Source organism: Rhinolophus sinicus, linkage group LG10 (genome assembly GCF_036562045.2).
Source record: "Rhinolophus sinicus isolate RSC01 linkage group LG10, ASM3656204v1, whole genome shotgun sequence".
In the NCBI taxonomy this organism is placed as follows: Eukaryota; Metazoa; Chordata; class Mammalia; order Chiroptera; family Rhinolophidae; genus Rhinolophus; species Rhinolophus sinicus.
Window position 1 is genome coordinate 44,066,100 of NC_133759.1, and position 23,947 is coordinate 44,090,046.

At 35.3% G+C, this 23,947-nt stretch overlaps 1 protein-coding gene across 5 annotated transcripts in view; it reads left to right on the forward strand.

Annotated features, from left to right (window-relative positions):
- RAD18 (RAD18 E3 ubiquitin protein ligase) overlaps positions 1-23,947 on the forward strand; it is a 104,162-nt gene that overhangs the window by 46,483 nt on the left and 33,732 nt on the right. For all 5 annotated transcript variants that reach the window (XM_019748237.2, XM_019748236.2, XM_019748235.2 and 2 more), the window contains 3 exons: positions 201-261; positions 14,159-14,293; positions 18,795-18,969. In XM_019748237.2, the coding sequence (XP_019603796.1) occupies positions 201-261; positions 14,159-14,293; positions 18,795-18,969 (371 nt within the window). The remainder of the gene's footprint in view (positions 1-200; positions 262-14,158; positions 14,294-18,794; positions 18,970-23,947) is intronic.

The following is a 23,947-nucleotide window of genomic DNA, read 5'->3' on the forward strand; positions in this document are numbered from 1 at the left end:
AAGTAGTGAATATAATGTATACTAATTATGATTTTCAAGGGAAATACACAGGAGTTATTTTTCCTAGGTCTATATAAAACAGATATGAGAAATTATTTTCCTCTATTTTAACCATCCACATGTGAGATTTTAAAGTTTATAGTACCGATTTCTATTTTTGTTACTGAGTTTCTAATTAAGAATTTTTGGATTTTTTTTAGGTAATGTTTTTTACAAAGGACCAAACAGAAAAGGAAATAGATGAAATTCATAGTAATTATCGTAAGTAGTGCGATGTTGTCTTTATTTGCAAAGAATTTGGGTCACAGTTTTTTGCACCTTAAGTAAATTTTTAAAATACATTTTTTACATTAATGTTTAATACAAACTTGTGTTAATGTTATTTAATAGACTGAATTTTAGTTGTTTACTTAGACATTGACCTTTTTTTATAAGTCTGTGTGCCTACTTTTGGATTTGTGACTGACATTTTACTTTGAGCTTATCACTCAGCACTTTGCAAATATTAATTAGTTGGTTTCAAAGCATCTCTGTGAGAAGATAATGGGATTAAAATGGAAACATTGCTGACTTCCCATCCTCTCCTCAGGCCACTCAATGCAACTGGCAGTTCTTCTGTAAAGAATTTCAGCACTTTTTCATAGCTTGCAAATTTGTGCCAAAAATAGTTTTCATTTTGTTAGTCATTACCATCTTTTCACCTTTATCATTCCCTTTTCCTTAAGTGGCCTTTGTATATCTCTTTCCTAGGGCCAGCACTTCACTGTTTTGTCTGGTAGATAGCTGTTATTCGTTGTTTGTTTAATTTGTTTTTAGTTTATTTTAGTTTAAATTTAAATGTAAATGCCTGGGAAACAGTAGATAGTTAATAAATGTTTGTTGAACGAGTAGCCCGTACATAATGTGTTTTAGTGGTGCTAAGAGAATTTTGTTTTTTCAGTTCCTAAGCTTTGAAGGTGCAGATTCAGCAATGGTCTGTTTGAGGAGGGAGGATGAAGTACTCAGGCACTAAATGTAGGTGTGATGGCCCGTGCCTTACAGATTAGGAAAAGCAGCCGAGAAGAGTCACGAACCGTAGGCTGAACGACAAAATCACAACTCTTCCTAGAAAGATAAATATGGTGTGGTTCTTTTTGATCTACTTTTGGGAAGCCACAGCGATTTTTGTGAGACAGAAGATAGGGAACATCAAATGATCACTGAATTGGCAAAGCTGAGGCCTGTAATAAAAGGAAACCAGAAAATCTGCATGGACAAAAAGTAATTTAAATCACCAAAAAGATGGTATCTCACAATTATGCCACACTAAGGAAAAAGTGGATTAGATACAGGCAAGAAAATACACAAATATCTGTTGCCCACCATTTAAATATCCTAAAAAAGCTTAACTTTACTAAATAGGTCATGTTTAATTAATTAGTCCTAAAATAAACCAGTTTATCCTTAAAAAAGAAAAAAAAAAAGGCTTTCAGGCACTTCCTAAAGCTTAAGTGCTTAGTCTGCATTATAGTTTAATTATACATTTTGATTTACTGTTGGGCTCCAAATACAATATTGATATCTCTCCTTTTAAATATTTTTATTAATGTTTTACATGCATGCCATTTTAAAAAACCACGTAATTCTACAAGGCTTATTATAAAAGACAAAAATCTCCTGCCTCCACCACCAACCTGTTTCCATTCCCATTCCCTGGAGGTAACAACTATCAGGCCTTTTGGCTTTTGTTTTGATGATTTCTTTCATTTTTAAGAAAAGATTGTTCTTCCTGTTATTTCATGAAGTGTTTCCGTTTTTCATGTTAACTATTGATTGATGTCCTAATATGAAAAATGAAGATTTAGTCCTTTTATACATCCTGATTCCTATCTTTGCCTCCCTCCCATACTCTGATTATTGTCATAATTTTTTGTGAGTTTAATATTAGGTTAGATACATTGTTTATAGTTTGAACCAGGCAACATAAGTATTATAATATGTTTTGAACGGTAGCAGAATATGCTATTCCCGAAATATGCCACTATGGCATAAGTATTACTTACTCTCAGCTGAAGGCAATTGAGAAGAAGCAGATATTTTTAAAAAAAGCTCTGTGCCTTCCTCCTATTTGCCTAAAAGCAGGACATAAATTTACAAAGGTGTCTGTCTGTCCTTCCTTCCCTCTCTATCCCTAGAGATGTTAGTCTTCATATCAGTGGAGGAGGCACTGACTAAAATCTGTGTAATACACCTTACTCTAGTTTATCTTGTCTTTCCAAGTCACCTGCCTAACTAACCTTTCACACACCTTTCTTTTCTCTTCCTTTCCTTTCTTTCTTCCTTCCTTCTTTCCTTCCTTCCTTCCTTCCTTCTACCTGAAGGTGGTATGTAAGCCAGTGTCCTAAGCCACCTCTAAGAGTTACTCATTTTTCTGTGGGTGTCTTCCATGTATACATAAGGTGTACATGTTAATAAACTTCTATTTGTTTTTCTCTTGTTAATCTGTCTTGTTATAGGGGCTCCAGAAAAGAACTAAGAAGGTTGGAGGGAAAATTATTTTTCCTCCCCTACAGTTATAATGCTTGTCAGGAAAGCATTCTCTTTTTCCTATAATTAATAATTTTATTTGCTTAGTTTTCTATTTATCTAGTATTAATATATCTCTAAACTTTCCACCAGAAATGTAAATCACTTTCTAATACACTTAAACACATTGATTGTTTATCAACCAATTATTTTCTCAGGAACATTTTGCCTGAAGCAGCCCCCAGCCTTTCTTACGGTTGCCCTATTGCATTCTACTCTGGTTGCTCTTCAAACCTCCTCCATGGGTGCTCTCTTGGAATTTCCTTTCGCCAGCCTTCTCGGTATCGTGCTCTCCTCCTTCCTGTGTCAGTTCACTTATTTCATCATCCAAATCTACCTCTTCTCTTTCCTGGTTTTGGTGGAATATATTTTTCAGGAGACTCCCTGAGGAAAAGGGTATATGGAAGAAAATTTGAGATCATACGTAACTGGAAATAACGCCTTTGCTATTGATTGATTATTTGACTAAGTGTACAATTTTACTTTGTAAAGATTTTTCCCTTCAAATTTTGAAGGTTTTTTTTTTTCACTCTCTTCTACCTTCCAGCATTATTGTCTTTAATTATCTTGCCATTGTGTTTTTTTGTCCTTCATATATAACGTTTTTCCCTTTTCCGACCTACCCATGTTCAGTTTATTATCTTTTGTCAATCTCTGTCTTCTAAGTATCTTCTGATTTCATGTATTTCTTATTCTGTCTCTGTCACTATTCTAATCACAATTGCTTCCTAACCAGTAATCGTCCCCCATCTCTATTCTTTACTCACTTGATTCATTAATCCTCGGAAGCCAGACTGTCTTCGAACAGTGGTGCATTTTCTGATCATACTACTCATATTCATGCTTGCTGCCTTCCCGCCATTGTCAAAAACTTTCCAGTGGCTTTTCAATACATGAAATCTATCATTTTCTGTATCCGGACTTGCCTCCTTCTAGCCATGTCTCTTTCCCTTATTCCTTATATTCTGAACAATCTGGTTATCTTTGTTCCTTTATCAGGTTCTTTGCTGCTGCAGGGCCTTTGTTACCCTCTTCTCTCTTTGTCTGGAATTGTCTCCTGTATATTGCCTCTGTGGCCCCATCTACTTTCCTAAGTCTTAATCAGCTTTTCAGTTTCCATGGGAAACCCTCTGTGATCTCCCAGACAGTCAGGTTTCCCTTTTATATATACTTACATCATCTTGTGCTTTTTCATTCAGCACGAGTTTTTTGAGTACTAACATGTGCCAGACACTTTCTGGGTGTTGGGGATACCCAGAAATGAATGAAGGGAATGAATGAAGGAATGAACAAGACAAACTAAAGTCCACCCTCTTGGAGTTTATATTCTACTAGTATTTTAGAAAGGGATAAATGAAAAAGACAAAAAATAAAACAAGGGTATAAGAAAGTTTTTTGATAGGTTGGCCACAATGGTTATTAATTGTGTGATTAATTTCTAATTAATTCCTAATTATGAGTTTTAGTTTGCTAGAGCTTTCATAATGAAGTACCACAGACTGGGAGGCTTAAACAACAGGAATTTATTGTCTCACAATTCTGGAGGCTGGAAGTCCAAAATCAAGCTGTCAGCAGGGTTAGTTTCTTCTGAGGGCTGTGAGGAAAGATTTGTTTCACGCCTCTCTGCCTCTTTATTGTTCCAGGCCGCTTTCCTTGGCTTCTCCCTGTGTCTCTTCACATTATCTTCTCTCGCTGCATGTCTGCATCCCTTTTATAAATATACCAGTCATGTTGGATCAGGGCTCACCCTAACGACCTCAGTGTAACTTGCTTCAACCTCTCTAAAACCTTGTCTCCAAGTAAGGTCCCGTTCTGAGGTGTGGGACGTTAGTACTTCAACATAGGAAATTTGGGGAGACGCCATTCAACCCATAAGAGTATTTAACAGTGTTTTCTTCCTATATGAAAGTAAGATCTGCAGTGGAGCAAATGTTTCTCTCTTGCTCACTGCCTTATCTCCAGGGTCTTGAACACAGTTAGGTCTCAGTACATTTTTGACCAAGTGAATGAATAGGTGAAGATGGGAGAGTCACCATAGTTTTTATCAGAGCCTATCAAGCCTATAAAAAATAAGCTAAGAGAAAAACAAATATTTTTCTACATCTCTCACTATTCTATTTTACTTTACTTTTGAGAAGAAGTATATAAGTTTAGTTCTGTCTTCCAAACTAAGGTGTCAACCATGCTTCAACTACCTCCTGTCTTCGGACTTGTGCAGAGTTTTCTTCTACTCATTTATGCTTTGTCACTTTTTAAAAGAAAAGACAGGAAGGGAGAAAAGAATCACAATTGTTGAATACATATTCTGTCCCAGGAGTTCCACAAATGTTATTGTGTTAGTCCTCACAGCAACTCTATGAAGCGAGTATTGTCCTGTTTCACAGTGAGAGAAACTGAGACTTAGAAACATTAGATAAATTGCCCATATAGCTAAGTAAAAAGCAGAGCTGCAAATCAAACCCAGGTTTACGAAGTACCCAATGCTAAGGCTTTTGCAGTATACCATGCTTTGAATCTGAGTGGGTAACTTGTATGTTGGGAACTTCTTTTTTGAGAGGTAAGCTTTAGTTTCAGATTTTAGTGCTTTCAAAAAAGCATAATTTCACATATGGGCTACTTTGGTAGTTTTGTGATATCTTTGTTTTTAAACAGTCTTTTGGATAGACTTATAGTCAGAAGTTCCTCTTTCAGTAAAGTAAAGAAACAGTGAAATCAGTCATTTTGATCTTTCTGTAGAAAGTGTATTTAATACAGAGGTTGAATCAAATGAGTTTATTGAGTTACCTGTGCAGTTCAGCGATCAGATGCTTTTGATAAGTCATCTTAAGACTGTTAATTGTTCCAGTAAGAGGCAGAATCTTAGCCTGATGGAAAGTTACTCTACTTGCATAACCTCCATGACAAGCATATTTTTGGAATCTTCATGCTCTTTCCTTGGTGAAATATAGTTTTATACTCTGCCAGAAAAGAAAACAACTTCAGTGAGCACTCTGGTTATCTTCTGAAACTTTTCCTGGGTGTACCAGCTTAATCTTATTAAATAGGCAAGGCATTTTAGCATAGTTAATTTATTCCTTTGTTCTTTTGTTTTGTCATTCATTAATTCAATAAGTATTTATTGAGCATCTATGTGTCAGCTGCTATTCTGTGTATTGGGCGTACAGCAGTGAATAAGAAACATAGATTTCTCTTCTCATGGAACTTTCATTCTAGTAGCAGACAGATAAATAATATAAATCAGCAGATGACAACATGGTTTTAGGTGGCAAATTCTGTAAAGAAATAAAACAGTAATTTGATAGAAATTATGGGGGGCATTAGATAAGGTAGTCAGGAAAAGGCTTTTCTTGAGAAGTGGACATTTGAAATGAGCCATGAGTTAAATAAAGTAAAAATAAAGAGTCAGCCATTCACAGACCTACAGGAAGAGTATTCTAGACCGAGAACATCAAGGGCAGAGACCCTAACGTAGAAACAAAGGAGGTAAGTGTGGCTGGAGTAGTGAGTGAGGGGGCGAGTGGGATAAGGGTGGGAGGCCCAGGTGATGGAAGACTTTGTAAGGTTTTGTTTTGGGGTTTATTCTTAGTGCAGTGGGAAATCATTGGAGGACTTCAAAAGATAAGTAACAGGATTTTATATACATTTAAAAAGACCATGATATTTGTCGAATAGACAATAAGTTGTAAGGCAGCAAGAAATAGTAAGTAAACCATTCTGGAGGTTCATCATTCAAGAAATATTTATTGATCACCAATTACTGCATCCCAGACAGTATTCTAGGTGTTGGGAATATAGCATTAAACAGACCAAGTCTCTGCCCACATGGGGCTTACATTTGAATGGGAATAGTCAGACAGTAAGCCAATGAGTAATTTGTGTAGGAGTTAGATAGTGAGTGATATGTACTCTGAAGAAACGTAAGGCGGGGGTAGAGTAATGGAGCTGCTGTTTAGATTTGGTGGTCAGGAAAGTCCTTTTGAAAAAGGAGATGTGATATGTGAGACCTGAATGAAGTGAGGCTACTGTAGTAAATTATTCCAAAGCTATGGCCTAGTCTAGAGTGATAGCAATATAGACGTTTGAAGTAGAGCCAGTAGTACTCGCTGGTGAATTTGCATGGGGGAACGGCTGAAAGGGGAATCAAGAATGACTCCTGCATTTTTGCTTTAAGCAACTGGGGAAATAATGGTGCCATTTACTGAGAATGAAACCAGGGGAGGATTGTGGCTGGGGACAAGGAATCCAAATTCCTATTTTGTTTGTGTTGAGTTTTGGTCTCTAGTAGATATCCAAGTGTGGAAAAGGGAAGTAGGCGTGAATGGGTGAGTCGAACTAACTTGTGCTTCCAGGTTTAGTGTGCGTGTACTGACTAGAGGAGAGGATCTGGAAGAAGAGTGCTGTAGCAAGCAGCCTAACGCTCTGCCTGGGGCACGCCATCGTTGACAGCAAGTTCTCGGTTCTCCAAAACCCTCTTTACACACTTCAAAATGATCAAGAACACAAAAGAGCTTTTGTTGACGTGTATTATATCTATTGGTATATGTCATATTACAAATGAAAACTTAGAGGGCTTCTACTTCTGGCCAAGATAGAGTAATAGGTACCTGGTACACCCTTACCCCCAGAAACATACGAATCATATGAAACAGTGGTTTTTGATGCTCTGAACACTAGGTTACAAAGGACAGGAATATGTGAGAGGTGGGGAAAGAATGAGAATGAGCCCTGTAATAGCGTGTTCAGGCTGCAGTGCCGGCAGGGGGATCCCTGGCAGAACCTGGTGGTCTCTGAATGAAGAAAAAAGAACTAAGAACAGGGAAATCAAAGGAGCTCGAGTTGGCAGGACAGTGCTGGAGAGGAGAGAGAGCACAGAGAGAGCCCTAGTGGTCCGAAGGTTCACGTGTGCATTCATTCAGCACACAAAGTATATTCTCTGACCACAATAGAATTAAATTAGAAATCAGTACAAAGCCCTCTGGAAAATTGCCAAGTATTTGAAAACGAAACATTACACTTCCAAATAACTCATGGTTCAAAGGAAAATTAAAACCAAGAAATTTCAAAAAGAATTATTAACTCTTAAAAATAATAAATCCATTGCATGTTAACAAATAATCTTATTTATGACAGAAAACAACTGTTTTCCAAAAGAAAAAATTCAAAATAAATGGAGATTTCTGCACCTAGCTTAGATGGCGTAACAGAGACTGTATTTACTTTTCCTTCATTCATAAACTAGAAAACTGAATGAAAACTATGGTTTTTTAGATATTGGGAAAAAATAGCACAGGACTGATTCCTAAAAGAAAGAAAACAAGATGGTGAACTCTGCAGTTCTATCAGCTTACTGCCTTTAGGCAGTTTTCAGGTACTGGATGGGGGACCCCAAAATAATCTGGTGGTATCACTGAGTAGGTAAAGCAAATCAAAGTTGTAGGAGGCCAGGGTGTCTAGAATTTGTGGAACAGCTTATCAAAGAGGAGGGAACCGCAGAGAAAGAGAGCTCTGTAAAGATTGGTAGAAAGATCCTGTTAAAAGCCTTTGCCTGCCTCCCGTTTCCCTGAAAATAAGATCTTTATTAATTTTTGCTCCAAAAGATGCATTACAGCTGATTATCCGGCTAGGCCTTATTTTCAGGGAAGCACAGTAGCAATCTACACAGGAATGAGAGGAAAGTGCCTTAGGCCAAGGAAAGACTACTTGAAAGGATTAGCTCTGGAACAATTTCTGGAGCTGACACAGGGCAAGGAACAGCAATAACAAATCCCACACCAACCCTAGTATAAAAAATCTTGTGATAATATATATTTTTTCTACTAGGGTTTAAATCCAACACCAACCCTAGTAGAAAAAACCTTGTGATATATATAGGGTATCAGGCAGAATCCTCAGAAAGGTGTTATTGCTTTAGTAGTTGGGCTAAATTACCTTAGGGCCAGATAATAAATATTTAGGCCTTGCCGGCTACATATGGTCTCTGTCACATGTTCTTGTTTGTTTGTTTATAATTCTTTATAAAAATATAAAAACCCTTCTTAGAGGGCCATATAAATATAGCTCATAGGTTAAATTTGGCCCTTGGGCTGTATTTGCTGACCCTTCTTTAGACTAATGGCTGTTCTAATTTTCCCTAATAAAAAGATTTTTTGAAACTATTTTTTAGAGCACTTTTAGGTTCATAGCAAAACTGAGTGGAAAATACTGAGAGTTCCTATATCTCCCCGATCCCACACGTGTGCTGTCTCTCCCATTGTCAACATCCCCCACTAGGGTGGTACATTTGTTATAATGGAACCTACATTGACACATCATTGTCACAAAGTCCATAGTTTACATTAGGGTTCACTCTTGGTGTTACATATTCTATGGGTTTATACAAGTACATAATGACATGTATCTACCATTATAGTATCATATAGAATAATTTTACTGCTCTAAAAATCTGCTGTGCTCCCCTATTCATCCCTCCGTCCTCCCTAACCTGTGATAACCACTTATCTTTCTATTGTTTTCATAATTTTGTCTGTTCCACGGTGTATACAGTCTTTTCAGATTGTCTTCTTGCACTTAGTAATATGCATTTAAAGTTCCTCTGTGTCTTTTCATGGCTTGATAGCTCATTTCTTTTTAGCCTTGAATAATAGTCCATTTTCTGGATGTACCACAGTTCATTTATCAGTTTACTTACTGAAGGACACCTTGGTTGTTTCTTTTGGACATTATGACAAGCTGCTATAAACACTGATGTGCAGATTTTTGTGTGGATATAAGTTTTCAACTTATTTGGGTAAATACTAAAGTATGATTGCTGAATCATAAGGTATCTTTAGTTTTGTAAGAAATTATATTCCAAAGTATCTGTACCATTTTGCATTCCCACCAGCAGTGAGCAAGCATTCCTATTGCTCCACATCCTCACCAGCATTTGGTGGTGTCAGTGTTTTGGATTTTTGCCATTCTAATCGGTATATAATGGTATCTTGTTGTTTTAATGTGCAGAATTATCTAATGACATATGAAGTTGAGCATCTTTTCATATGCTTATTTGCCATGTGTATATCTTCTTTGGTAAAGTGTCTGTTCAGATCTTTTGCCCTATTTTTAATTAGCTTGTTCATTTTTTAATTGACTTTTAAATGTTTTTTGTATATTTTGGTTAACAGTCCTTTATCAGGTATATCTTTTGAAAATATTTTCTCCTGGTCTGTGTCTTGTCTTCTTATTCTCTTGATAATCTGCCTTAATAAAATTTGAAAGCAAGCCTTGAAATGACTTAGTTGATTCCAAATAGCCTGATAGCTTCAATGCTGTTTAAGGATAGAACAGAATCTAGCAAACAAGAGTACAAAATTAACAGTATTCAGTATCCTGTTGAAATTACCAGGAAGTCAAAGAAGCAGAAAAATAAGATCCGTAGAAAGGAGAAAAATCAATGAATAGAATCAGACCCTGGAGTGACAGAGATGATGAAACAGACAAAAATGTTCAAACAGCATTTACAAATATGCTCTATATATCAAGAAGGAAGAATAAAGTGGGGTCCTGCTGAGGTGAGAAATGAATGGTATAAAAAAGACTCAAATGAAATTCTTTTTATGACAAACATACCTGAATTGAAAAATACACTGGATGAGGTAAAAACACATTACGGTATATATATAATATATAAATGAAAATACATCATATCAGTGTGGGATGCAGCTCAAGCAGTGCTTAAAGGGAAATGTGTAACATTAAATACTTATGTTAGAAAAGAGAAGAGGTTTTAAATTAGTCATCTATGCTTTCATTCTTAAGAAACTAGAAAAAGAAGAGTAAATTCCACTCTAAATAAGCAGAAGGAAGGTAATATTAAAGAGCAGAAAGCAATGAAATTGAAGACAGAAAAATAATTGAGAAAATCTATGAAACCAAAAGCTGGCTCTTTGTAAAGAGCAATAAAATTGATAAACCTTAAACAAGCCTGATCAGGGCAAAAAGAGAGAAAATACAAATTACCAATATGAGGAATAAAAGAGGGGAACTCACGGTTTTAAGTATCCTACTGATATTAAAAGAATAATAAGGGAATATTATGAATAACTTGATGCCAATAAATTTGAGAACACACATGAAATGAAAGACACAAATTACTAAAAGACATAAATTACTAAAAAGATACAAATTCCTTGAAAGATACAAATTGCTAAACCTTACTCAAGAAGAAATAGATAAGCTGAATAGCTGTATATCTATTAAATAAATTGAATTTTCATTCTCAGGAGGAAAACTCCAGGTACAAAAGACCTCACTGGTGAATTCTATGAAACACATAAGGAAGGAAAAATACCAATTCTACATAAATTTTATAGGATTGAAAAGGAATACTTTCTACCTCATTTTATGAGGCCAAAGTTTCTAGGAAACTAAAAACCAGACAAAGACAGTGTCATAAAACTTCTGACCAATATTCCTCATGCACATAGATATAAAAATCCCTAACAAAATTTTAGTGAATTGAATCCAGCCATACATAGAAAGGGTAATACATCATAACCAAGTGGGATTTATCTTGAGAATACCAGATTAGTTTAATGTTAGAAAAATAATAAATATAATTCACTGTGTTAACAGACTAACACCGATTTTCTTAAGTAGATGCAGAATAAGCATTTAGTGGGTATTAGTGGGAATACCCACTAATAATAAAAACTCACTAAACTAGAATTTCTTCAGTCTGATAAAGTATATCTATGAAAAACTTACAACTAACATATTTAAAGGTGAAATATTGAATGTTTTTCTTCTGATTTGGAAAAAGGTAGAGATGTTTATTCCTACCACTTTTATTCATTGTATTGTAGGTCTTAGCCAGCGTGATAAGGTAAGAAAGAGAAATAACATACAGATTTGAAAGGAAGAAATAAAATTACAAATCTTAAAAAATATGAGCTGGTTGAATGTGGGCTTATTTAGCAACTCCCGCAACTACCTGAGCCACTTAAAACTATTAAGAGGTAAATTCAAGGCATCTAACCAGCAGAACTGAGATTTTAAACTCTAAAGTACTCCTTGCCAGGCAGACTCCTAAAATGAGGTGAAGAGATGACTGAGAACAGGTTTATTAGTCATAATCTCTTGGCATTGTTCTTTTTCCCCTTTTTTTTATTAAAGTACAGTCGATACACAATATTACTGTGTTTCCCCGAAAATAAGACCTAGCCAGACCATTAACTCTAATGCGTCTTTTGGAGCAAAAATTAATACTAGTCCCGGTATTATATTATATTATTATGTTATATTAATTATATTTATTATATAGTATATTAGGTCTTCTAGTAAAATAAGACCGGGTCTTATATTAATTTTTGCTCCAAAAGACACATTAGAGCTGATGGTCTGGCTAGGTCTTATTTTCGGGGAAACATGGTAATTAATTTCAGGTGTACAACCCAGTGATTTGACATTTATATATCTGAATAAGAAATTGTTCATTTTTTGAGCAGGAATTATTGCACTTTTTGGGCCAAAGCCAGAGCAGTGGCTGCCCTTTACTTTTTGGTTTCCAGCCTTGGTGTGGGCGTAATTAGGTTTGAAAAAGAAAATCTCTTAAACCTGGGATTTTATTACTTCAAAAGATAAAGTCACTAAGCTTCCTTAACTCTTAATGAGATTACTTTAGCAGGTTTCTTGTGTAATTCTTTTTTTTTAACATTTTTTTTTATTAGTTTCAGGTGCACAAAACAATGTAATAGTTAGACATTTATGATTTACCCCCCATCCATTACCCCTCTGACATTGCACACAGCCATTACATTTCCACTGTCTCTATTCCTAATGATGTACTCTGCTTCTTGTAAATATAAATATATATAATATATACATATATTTTATATATATATATACACACACACACACACACACACACACATATAAATTGTAGTTGACATTCATTATTGTTCAGCTTCAGCTTCATGTGTACAGTGCAGTGATCAGGCACATGTGTAATTCTTAAATCCCCAATCCCTGGATACACAATGACATGGCCTTATACTAGGAAACTGCCTAGACCAGGTCTAACTAAATTACGGAGACCCCATAGCACTTTGTTACCCTTGCCTAACAAGCTAATACAATGGTTTTAGCTCACTGATTCTGGGGAGCTGAAGAAGTACAAAGTAATTGTGCTCAAATGCATGGAGTTAAATAGGACTTGAAAGAAATCACCTAGCGTGTGTATGAGATAGGATCTCACCTGTTTCAAAGAGCTTTTTCCAGTAATCTTTATGGTCAATTTATATTTCTTTTGCTGAAATTGTAACCAGTCTCGTGTTTAAAATTTACCAGACATTTTACAACTTAACACATTTGTTTCACTGGGAGTTTCATATACATACCATACACATAAATATATTGAAATTAGGAGCAGTCTCTCCGTGATGTCCAAAGAACAGTCACATTTATTGATCAGGAATATTGAAATGAATGTGCAAATGGAGACAAAACTGGCTTCTTCCACAGTGGGGGAGGGAAGTCAGTTGAAACGTCACCAGCCAGGATTTTGCATGTCTCAACAAGAGTTATTTTCCACTGTAATCAGTTATCTACAATTTGCAGAGGTGTAACACAGCCCAAAGGCAGTATATGACTGGAATCCTGAAACGGTTGCCCTACAAAGTGCATAGTTTTCACTTGAAGTACAAATTTGTCCCTATACCTAGATATTCTTAGTATTGTGCTGTAGGTGAAATGTGGGTTACTATATGAAAACAGTCTCAAAACTTTGTTTTACGCATTTGCAGTATGATTCTTTCTCAAATGTATTTTTACAGAATCTGTGACATCATTTTGAACCAGGGCTTCAGTGTTTAAGGTTGCTAGATAAGAGAATGCAACCTCAGCTGTTTGTCCATGGTTCAGAATCTCAAATAGATGTTCTCAAGTCATGCTCTAATGACTGGCTACTCTTTGTTGACTAAATTAACGCACATTGCTAATGGTGACATAGAGGTCAGGCTTAAATTATTTTCGGAGCCTGGAAAGTCACAGTAAATTCAGATTGGTGTGATTTTAACATCCTAAGATGAGGTGGATTGGTGGTAGAGGTACGGTCTTAGATTGTTAAAGGGATTTTGAGGGGAAACAGACAAGAAATGTGAAGCAAAAGGGAGAATTGAAGTGGATATCCTTTGTTTTTATAATCCAACTTGCCTAGAGCTTCTGCTTTTATGTATTTAATTACTGTTCTTCATCTTAGTATTCTTTTATGTCTTGAAAATTAGAATGGTGTCCCTTGGATATATTTAAGAAAGCAGAATCTTTCATGCTCTATCAAAAGCCTTTCTAGAGTATGGGGTTTGGGAAGAAACCTACAGTAGCAAACTAGGAATGTCATGTTTCCATGTTCGTTTCTGAGGAAGGGAGAAGATAAAAAGAAAAGGCTTCCACAATTTCCTTCCTAGCCCCTGTGCTTGTCAGTTTTTAAATTTATTACAAGTGATTCCCAAGGTGCGATTCATGAGCAAGCATGTACACTTTTGATAGTAAGTTTGTCTGTCATAGACTTATAACTTTCAGAGTCCTTGCTTTATTGAGACGATCTCTTGAATTTCAGGTAAAAAGCATCAGAATGAATTTCAGCTTCTGGTGGATCAGGCCAAAAAAGGATACAATAAAACTGTTGAAATGTCAAAAAAAAAAGTAAGAAAAGAAGATGAATCTACAGAAAAACTATTATCTGTGTGCATGGGTAAGAGACTTTAATTAAAAACAAATAATGTTGAATTTCACTATTTCAGTATAAAAAGAAAATTAAACCAATGAAATGTACTTGGGACCTATTAGATATTTGAAATGGTAAAAAGTAGTTTTAGGGATAGAGCAGTTGTTGAATGTAAACTAGGTTTATAACTCTGGGAAAAATGATTGGGAGAATGTCCTGAAGACACAGTTTCTAAAGTCTGTCTTCCTTTCAGTTAATGATAAATCAGAAGTTTCTTTGTTGTGTAAGCTTGGAGGATATTTTCTAGGTGTAGGATTTATTGCTGCAGATTCTTAGCTATCCTACAAAGAGTAAATTGTTTTTGTTATAGGTCACTGGTATTTATTTTGGACAAAATGTTCTGCTAAAAATCTAAAACTAACATATTTGGTATGCCAATACATGGCACATTCCTTAATTTTGACTCATTTTAAAATTTGAGATTAATTTTATAGTTCTATTGGTAGGGCTTTGGAACAGTAAACAAAACAGAATCATAACGGAGGAAAGTGCACAAGAAAATTCCTTATTTTTTCCTTTATCGTGGTAAAATATGTATAACGCAAGATTTATTATTTTAACTTTTCGTGAATGTACGTACAGTTTAGTGGTGTTAGATAGATTCACAGAGTTGTATAACCATCACCACCTTCTACACCCAAAACTTTTCCATCATCTCCAGTGAAAACTCTGTACCCATTAAGTAATAACTCTCTTTCCCGGTCCCCCTCGCTCCTCATAATCCCTATTCTACTTTCTGTGTCTATGAATTTGCTTATTCTACATACTTCATATAGGTGGAATCATATAATATTTGTCCTTCTGTGTTATTAAGTCGGTGGAAAAGTAATTGCGGTTTAAAAGGTTAAAAATAATTGCAGAAACTGCCTAATAACCAACCTAATAGCTTATTGCATTGCCCATGATATTTTCAAGGTCCTCAAGTTGTAGCACATAGCAAAATTTCATTACTTTTTATGGCTCAATAATATTCTTTTGTATGTATAGACCATATTTTGTTTATCCATTCATCTGTAATGGGTTGTTTTTACCTTTTGGCTATTGTGAATAGTGCTGCTATAAACATTGGTTTTCAAATATCTGTTCAAGTCTCTACTTTCTATTTCTTTTTGGATATATACCTAGGAGTGGAATTTCTGCTCATTTGGTAAGTCTATATTTACATATAGAAAAACCACCAAACTTTTCCGCAGTGGCTGCACCGTTTTACATTGCCACCAGCAATGCTTGAAAATTTCTATATTTTTGCCAACACTTGTTTTTACTATAGCCATTGTAGTAGGTATGAAGTAGTATCTCATTTTGGTTTTGATTTGTATTTTCCTAATGCCTAGTGATGTTGAGCATCTTTTCATATGGTTACTGGCCTTTTGTTTGTCCTTGGAGAAATGTTAAAATCCTTTATCCATTTTTTTAAATCTTTTTTTTTTTTTTTCCTTGAGTTTTAGGAGTTCTTTATATATTCTGGATATTAATCCCCTTATTGTATATATGATTTGCAAATGTTTGTAGGCATTTTCTGGGTAGTTTTTTTGCTTTCTTGATATTATCTTTTAACGCACATTGGTGCTTAAATTTGATGAAATCCAATTTATCACTTTTTTGTTTTGTTGCCTTTCCTTTTAGTGTTATATTAATGAAGCTGTTGCCAAGTCAATGTCATGAAGATTTTTCTTTATATTTTTTCCTAAGAGTTTTGTAGTTTTAGCTCTTATATCTAGGTCTTTTATTCATTTTGAGTTAATTTTTGTATATGGTATAAGGTAAGGGTCCAACTTCATTCTTTTGGAGGTACATAATCCAGTTTTCTGAGCACCATTTGTTAAAAAGACTGTCCTTTCTCCGTTGAATGTTCTGGCATCCTTGTTGAAAATCAATTGATCATACATGGGAGGGTTTATTTCTGTATTCTCTGTTCTATTCTATTAGCCTATGTGTCTGTCATTATGCCAGTTTTAATTATTGTAGCTTCGTAATAAATTTTGAAGTTGGGAAGTATGAGTCCTCCAACTTTATTCTTCCTTTTTCAAGATTATTTTGTCTATTTGCGTCCCTTGAGATTCCATGTGAATTTTAGGATGGATTTTTCTGTAAAAATGCCATTGGTATTGCATTGAATTTATAGATTGCTTTGGTTAGTTTTGACATCTTAACAATATTAAGTCTTCCAATCATGAACAAAGGATGTCTTTCATTTAATGTGTGTCTTCTTTAATTTCTTTCATCAATGTTTTGTATTTTTCAGGATTCAAGTCTCTTACCCCTTGGTTAGATTTATTCCTAAGTATTTTATTCTTTCAGGTGCTATTGTATTCCTTATTTTTTTCGTAAATTCTCCTGGTGTCATTTAGTAGGTTGCCGCCTGAGTATATACCTCATGGTCTTTGTGATCACCTTGAATTTGTTCATGCAGTTGTTCAAGGATATTCCTAGAAAGTAGTTTAGCTCCTGAGAAAACCTGGCTTAATATCTCGGATTAGGAGAACATTTTGTTTATTGGTTGAAGCTCTCTTGAAAGTGATTGATTGCTTGTACTCAGAGGTTATGTGTTATGTATATATGCACATAAATATTGCTCTCTTTGGATGAGTGCTGCTGGTAGATTGCTGTGCATAAATGTGCATGTCTGGGAAAGGTGGGCAGTGTGAGAGAGAGGAAGCCAGACTGGCACAGACTGAAAAGTTGGGTTTTGTACGGCATCATACAAATGTGTATATGTGTAATTTTGCCCTTCAGAATAAACTTGCTCATTGAGGTGCCAATATGGGTGAACAAGATGCGTATTCTCTCAAGTAAAACCTTCATTGATTTTATCACATGTCTTCGGGGAGGTTTGATGTTGGAGCCTCATATTTTGGGGTTCTATTTGAATGAGATCCTCTTCTGAGATCTGTGGAGAGATATGAAGGATTATTGACTGTCAGTGCCCATAAATTGTTGAATGATATTTGTCCCCAAGAGGGAATTTATCTGGTAGAAGCTTATATGAGGGGAAGAAGTAAGAGAAGATTGTAAATCGGGTGCAAAAATAAGAGTTTTAATATGAAAAGGCTCCTGTTCCCTGGTTTGCCAAGGACTGCGTTCTCCTGGCCAGGTGAGTGATAGAGTTACCTGGACTTACTGAGTTTACTGGGTGATTGATGCTTCTTAACATGATCCTGGGTGTCGCTGTGAGACTAGAGCCTTCTTTTTTTTTTTTTTTTTTTTTTTTTTTAAGGAGGGTGAAGTTCACAGTGGCCCATGTGGGGATTGAACTGGCAACCTTGGTGTTATTAGCACCACGATCACCAGCTGAGCTAATGGCCACCCCACGAGATCCTTCTTTTATCCTTTTCCCAGATAAACACTAGAGGGTACAGTTTTGTTGATGATTACGTTTATCGAAAGCCAGATAACATCAGGAGCTTATTTTTAGAAATTGTACTCTTGTGATGTATGCTGTTCTCCAGTATAACAAAAACTTACAATTATTTCTGGAAAAATCCTGGCTATATGGACTTTGAAAGCTTTTTTGGGAAGAATTTGTCTTTTTCCATAAATTTTCTCTTTATAACACACTGTGACTATTCTTTTTAGTGTCCTTTGTTAACATCACTTGCCTCTGTAAGCACCCTGGATGAATGAAAGCTCTGCTTCTCTATGAGAAACTCATGAAAAGGGGCTCTATACGATTAGCACTCGTGGCTTGCGTGTTAAGTGTAGTACTCAGTTTCTGAATCTAAAAGACAGCACAATTGCAGTCCGAGTCCAGTCCTGAAATTAACTGTGAAGGAGAGTCCTGGGAACTGAAGAATCTTTCACAGATATTATTTTTTGGATTCATATTTGCAGATATTTGGTCGTACTTGCATGTCATATTCTTGGAAACCTTGTGCCTGTATGGATCCAGCTTTCTTGGGCCTTTATCTGCAATAAGAGATCTCTCATAATTGATAATATGACAAGGGATGCATAGAAATGTGACATGTATTGGATCAAATGGAAATATTGGTTATGTCTGATTAGTTTTCCTTTTTCATAGTGAATATTTGATCCTATGTGACAGGTTTAGAAAATGTCCAGATAGATTCACTACCATATAGTAATCAGTGACAAATATTGCGGTTCTTTTATTAATTGAAACTTTAATCCGTTTTTGTTATGCTTCTTATGTTTATCAGTGTTCTCTGATCTGTGAGTATACAGGAGTTCTTTAGTAATACTGTAAATAGAAGCCTCATTAGCATTACAAGATTCTCCCCACTCCTGGTTTTAAAGGCAATTTTGTTTTTAAATTAGTTAATTTGGAAATACAATATAATTAGATGACACCATTGCAATGTTGATTCTGATTCTCACTATCAATCAGTGTTACATAAACTTCTATTTTACTAAGTACAAGTAGCAATATTAAATGTTGTGGAAACAATAAACATAAAGAGGTTGTAGATTTAAAAAAAATTTTTTTCATTTCTTTTTTTCTTTCTAGGACAGGAAGATAATCAAATGAAATTCTCAGAAATGCCCTCAGTAACAAATCACTTCCCTCAATCAAAGCTGGGCTCTCCAGGAAAATTGGAGCCCGATAGACCTGATGATTCTTCTAGTTGTACTGAGAGTCAAGAAGAAGCTCTTTCTTCACCAGAATCAGCTTCATGCAATAGGTGAGAAACTCGTAGTAGTTGATTATTTTAAATTTCTAGTTCCTGTGCACACTAAGCTAGATAGGCACAAATAATTAGAAAATAACTTTGGGGCCTGGTCGCAGTTCCTCAGTTTTCTTCCACTACGTCTCCTTTTGCTGCTTGGTAACTTGACAGTGATAGCAAGGCAAGATGTGGGAGAGTATGTGCAGCAATCACAGGGTGGATTCGTTTTCTACTCTGTAGCCTTTAAATAGATATTTTTCCTGGAGTTGGAAAAGAGAGGATAGGCCCTCTTTTGTCAATGAAATTTTTGTCAAGATAATGAGCGAAGGAGATAAAAACAACTGCACTAGAAAATAGTGATCACCAAAAAGATAGGGCCTAGGTGAGTTAAACAAAAAAAGAAAAATTTAATTGAGCAAGTAGAATCGATGGGAAAACTTTAAAATGAGAGATTTGGAGGTGAATCATTTTCCAAATGATTTTTTAAAAGATATTTAAAAAAGATGTATTATTAGAGGACATAGTTTTTTGATATATAGTCATGATATATATACCATTTTATGTTGGCATTTCACTTTGCATCATAAATATTACCCATGTTTCTACCTTGTCTTTATAACGTGTGTGTGTGTGTGTGTGTGTATGCATGCAGTGTTCTCTTATGTTTCTGTACGACAATTGACCAAACTCTTCAATTTCTGTCGGATATCTACATTTTCCCCAGTGTTCTACTTATATGCCTAAAGCTGTGGTAAAGCTCTCCTTACATAATCTTTGATCATTTGTTCAATATTTAAAAAATGTTAACAGTGCTCTAGAATGATAGGTTATGTCTAATTTGGATCATGAAATTAGGAAGAAGGAGCATACTCAGAGACCCTCTGCTTTCCTAGTGTTCCAGTTTCAATTTACCCAGAATCAAGTGTTAGGGAGGGAAAATCTCACCTCACGCCTAATGTTTCCAAGGTCAAAAACATTGTATCTCAAGTTGGGGAAGGGAAACATGGTATCCTGAGTTTTCTCCCAGTGTGGTACTACTGCACAGTTATTCTAGATAAGACCATTCTTGCAAGTTCAGTGGGTAGTATTTATTTTTAAACACAAGTCTTATAGGAATGCAGGGTAAAAATGGAGGAACACCAGAGTCCAGGGGAGTAAGAGTTGGTTTTTAACCACAGCCACAGGATGCCTGAATGTTTCAGAATACCGGGGTGAAACGGGACATTTTTATGAACTTGGAGTAGGAATGGAGGAAAGTGAAAGGGGAAAAACATGGCAGCCAGTATATTTATCTGGTGGTAAGAGTATGGGAAATAGGATGAGTTTCTAGGTCTTGGCCTCAGACTTATTGGCGTCACTGAACTGTGAGAGGATTATTAAACCATTAAAATGCAAAAAATGTTAAGTTCTTACATTTTATTTCACATTTTAATTAGTTATGCATGTGTATATGTCTAGATGTACACACCCACACCCACACGCATACACCCATGACCCATAAAACTACCTCCTGTTGCCAATTTTTAACAGCTTTATTGAGTTATAATTTACATACCATACAATTCAGTCATTTAAGTGTACAATTCAATGGTTTTTAGTATGTTTACAGAATTGTACAACCATCACCACAATTTCAGAACATTTTTGTCATACCTATTAACAGTCACTCCTCCTTTTGTCCTAGCTCAGCCAGCCCCTGGCAACGACTAGTCTGCTTTCTGTCTCTATAGATTTGCCTGTTCTGGACATTTCACATAAATGGAATCATATAATAGGTGGTCTTTCGTAACTGGTTTCTTTCACTTAGCATAATGTTTTCAAGGTTCATCGATGTTGTATCGAGTTTCAGTACTCTGTTCCTTTTTATTGTGGAATAATATTCCATTGTATGGGTATATATTTTATTCATTTATTAGTTGATGGACATGTGGGCTTCTAATTGCAATTTTAACAAGGAAAAATATCACTAAGTTTGCTCGTACACTTTGGAAGCTTAGCTTTAGAGACCACATGTAAGTATTTGCGTGGCTTGCCTTGAGAAAGTGGGCAGGCAGTGTCTATTATTACTCATATCTCAAATATGAATACGGGTAAGACACGTCGTAAATATTAAATGTGCTAATCTTTAAAATTTTAATTTTATTTGCGTTCTTTTTTATACTCCCCTTTTCATTTTCCTCTCCTTTTGTCAGTCTAAGATTTTTGAGTTTAAAAGGTATAGTCTCTTCCTTGCATAAGACCTAGAAACTAGGCTAAAGGGAGAGTGGGGATGAAGTGAGCCTTAACTAGTATTTGGTTTGATACCAGGACAGACCACTTGCAAATGATTTAAGAGTATACTGTCGGGGAGTAAATATGCAGTGGGAAGCAGCTATGGTGTAGTCGGCTTACAGCTGAATGGCTTCGGGTCAGGATCTGCTCAGTGATTTGGGATTCAGTCTTTTGAAGTCTGTTTTCATATCTATAAAAAGCATATGAAATATATCAGATCTGGGAAGATGAAATGAGATAATAGATGTGAGAGTCTTTGATAAATACATGATTATTAGTCTACTTTTATAAAAACCAAATCAATTAAGTTTTCTTCAGTAATGCTGCCAAACTTGTGACTGACTCTATGGCTGAACACTTCAAAAATGCTTGTACAGCCCTCAATTCCTTCATTTTAATTCTTAAGCTATATCATAGAGTAAATCCCACAATTTATCTTTTTTTTCCTACTTCCTTTGCTAAAGAAAGTTGTGAGCCTGGGCTGATTAGTTCCATTCAAAATTCATTTAATTTGGCCTCAGCTGGGTGCTTGCCATACTGAGGCACAGTCTTCTAATTTACTCCCTGTTACGTTTCCCATGGCACCTATTCCAAATCAGTTGCCTGTCTCTGTTTTCTCACTTTCAGTGGACGCTTCGTCTCGCAGTTCACCGAGGCCAGCTAATCCAACCTGTCTCCAGGTCTTTCTTTCCATCTTATGGTTTCTTATAATTTCTGACTTCTTCTTTCCTGTCAATTGTAAGAGAAAGACATTTCTAAAGACTCTTCTTTCCTGTCAGTGATGAGATAAGGACATATTGTTTCTTAAAACCAATTCATCCACCTCCTCCAAGACATTGCTGCATCGGTCATAATCATGCCTTGCGTTTGCTCTTGGTTGGCCCCTTTCTTTCAGCCCGTCCTCTGGTCTCTGTCTTCTCTTATTCTTGTCATTAAGCGGGAAGTAATTTCGACTTCCTCTGTGAACTTCATAGCAGTTTACTAAATCAAGGTAGTATTCACCATTGGATGAATGACTGCAATTTCAAATTTTCTTACAAAGCAAATGATTTATAGGAAGATACCCATGAGTATCTGAGGATGCATTACATTTTGTTAATGAACTCTGTGCACAGCATTGCCTATTAATAAATATAAATTAATACATGATCAACTGAAGGAGAGATGGCCAAATCCCTTGGAATAGATGGAAAAATTTCAAAGTAATAACATCATGTCTGACTTTCTTCTTGCAAGGGACTTTTGTTAGGGTGTCACACATCAATTTGTCAGACACTTCTGACTGTCTTTGAGCAGAAGCTGCTTATCTTCCAGTCACATGCGATGTGATCGAGGAAAGAAAATTATAAGTTCAGTTTGCAGAGTGGGTGTCAGTGGCTTAGATGAAATTTCTGGAGGTAATAGTTGAGTACTTTTGAGAAATGCTGTATCTTTGGTGCTCTCGGTGGTATAGCCGATGACTTTGTGAGGAAGAAATAAGACATTATAGGCTGAGTCAAAACATGATGAAGAGTTGGGCCCTGAATATGAAGACATTTTAGGAATACTTTAATCAATTTATTTCAGTTCTTTTTTTATATATGTACAACAGGGGTGTACATTTTTTACATATGTACAACCTATGTCTATATATGTTTAAAAGAACTTTCTGGATGTGTAAAAATTCTGAGAAAAAAGGAAGTATTATAGTTAAATTGACCTCAATTTTTTCTCTCTTAGTGACATAAAATAATGGTTCATTTTGCCATCATTGTTGTTTTAGATTTTTTAAATGCAGTATCTGAATATGAATAAGGTCCCTGACTTACTTCAGACATAATTTCATCCCCCAGTTAAAAACTCATAAAGTATAATACTAGTTGGTGCTAACCTGGCAGAAGGCTGTCACAAAGCATAGCGATCCATTGGTTAGTGCCAGTGTTATTTAGTGATTCTAAAACCTAAATAGTCTAAAGAGATACCCACTTGATTAGGGTAATTAACAGTAGAAATCAGAAAGAGAATTCAAAGTGAAAAGGAACCCATCACAACCAAATGCTTTTGGTAGAATTAGCATATCAGAGATAAGTGGTCTTTATATGGTCCAACATTTATTTTCCATAATATTTAGGCAACTGACAGAAGGGAGATGGGGCACTACCCTTAGTGACTTTTTTGAGATTGTTTCCAACTCTAAAATTCTATAATCCTGTTATTTTTGACAAGTGTAATGGCTGGTAAATTATCTGTGTTTTTTTACCACTTGTCCATTGCAGATCATGAATCAACCTTCTAAAATTATATTTATTCCTTGTATATTGAAGTATTTCTATCTTTATACCTTTTGTTTTTTTATAAAACTTTTTATCATTTTTTGTTTTTATGGTACTTTTGTTAGTTTCACTGTAAAGCCCTAAATTTTTAAAAATACTTTTAAATTTAGATGTTATACATGTTTATTGTGAAAATTAGAAAATTTTGGTAAACGAAACATAATAAAATTTTATAATTGTATCAGCCAGAAATAACTTTGTGTTAATATTTTAATTTGCACATTCTTCTAAATATAGAAATGTGTATGGATAGGTAGATGAACATTTTTTAAACGGAAGAGTCAAATTATTTTATCATTTTTTTACGCCTTTTTCTCTTTTTAATAGAAAAGTCATGCTGTTTTAGATCTAACGTGAGTATAGATATATTGTGATTTTTTTTTTTTAATTCATGCAGTCATGCTGTAATA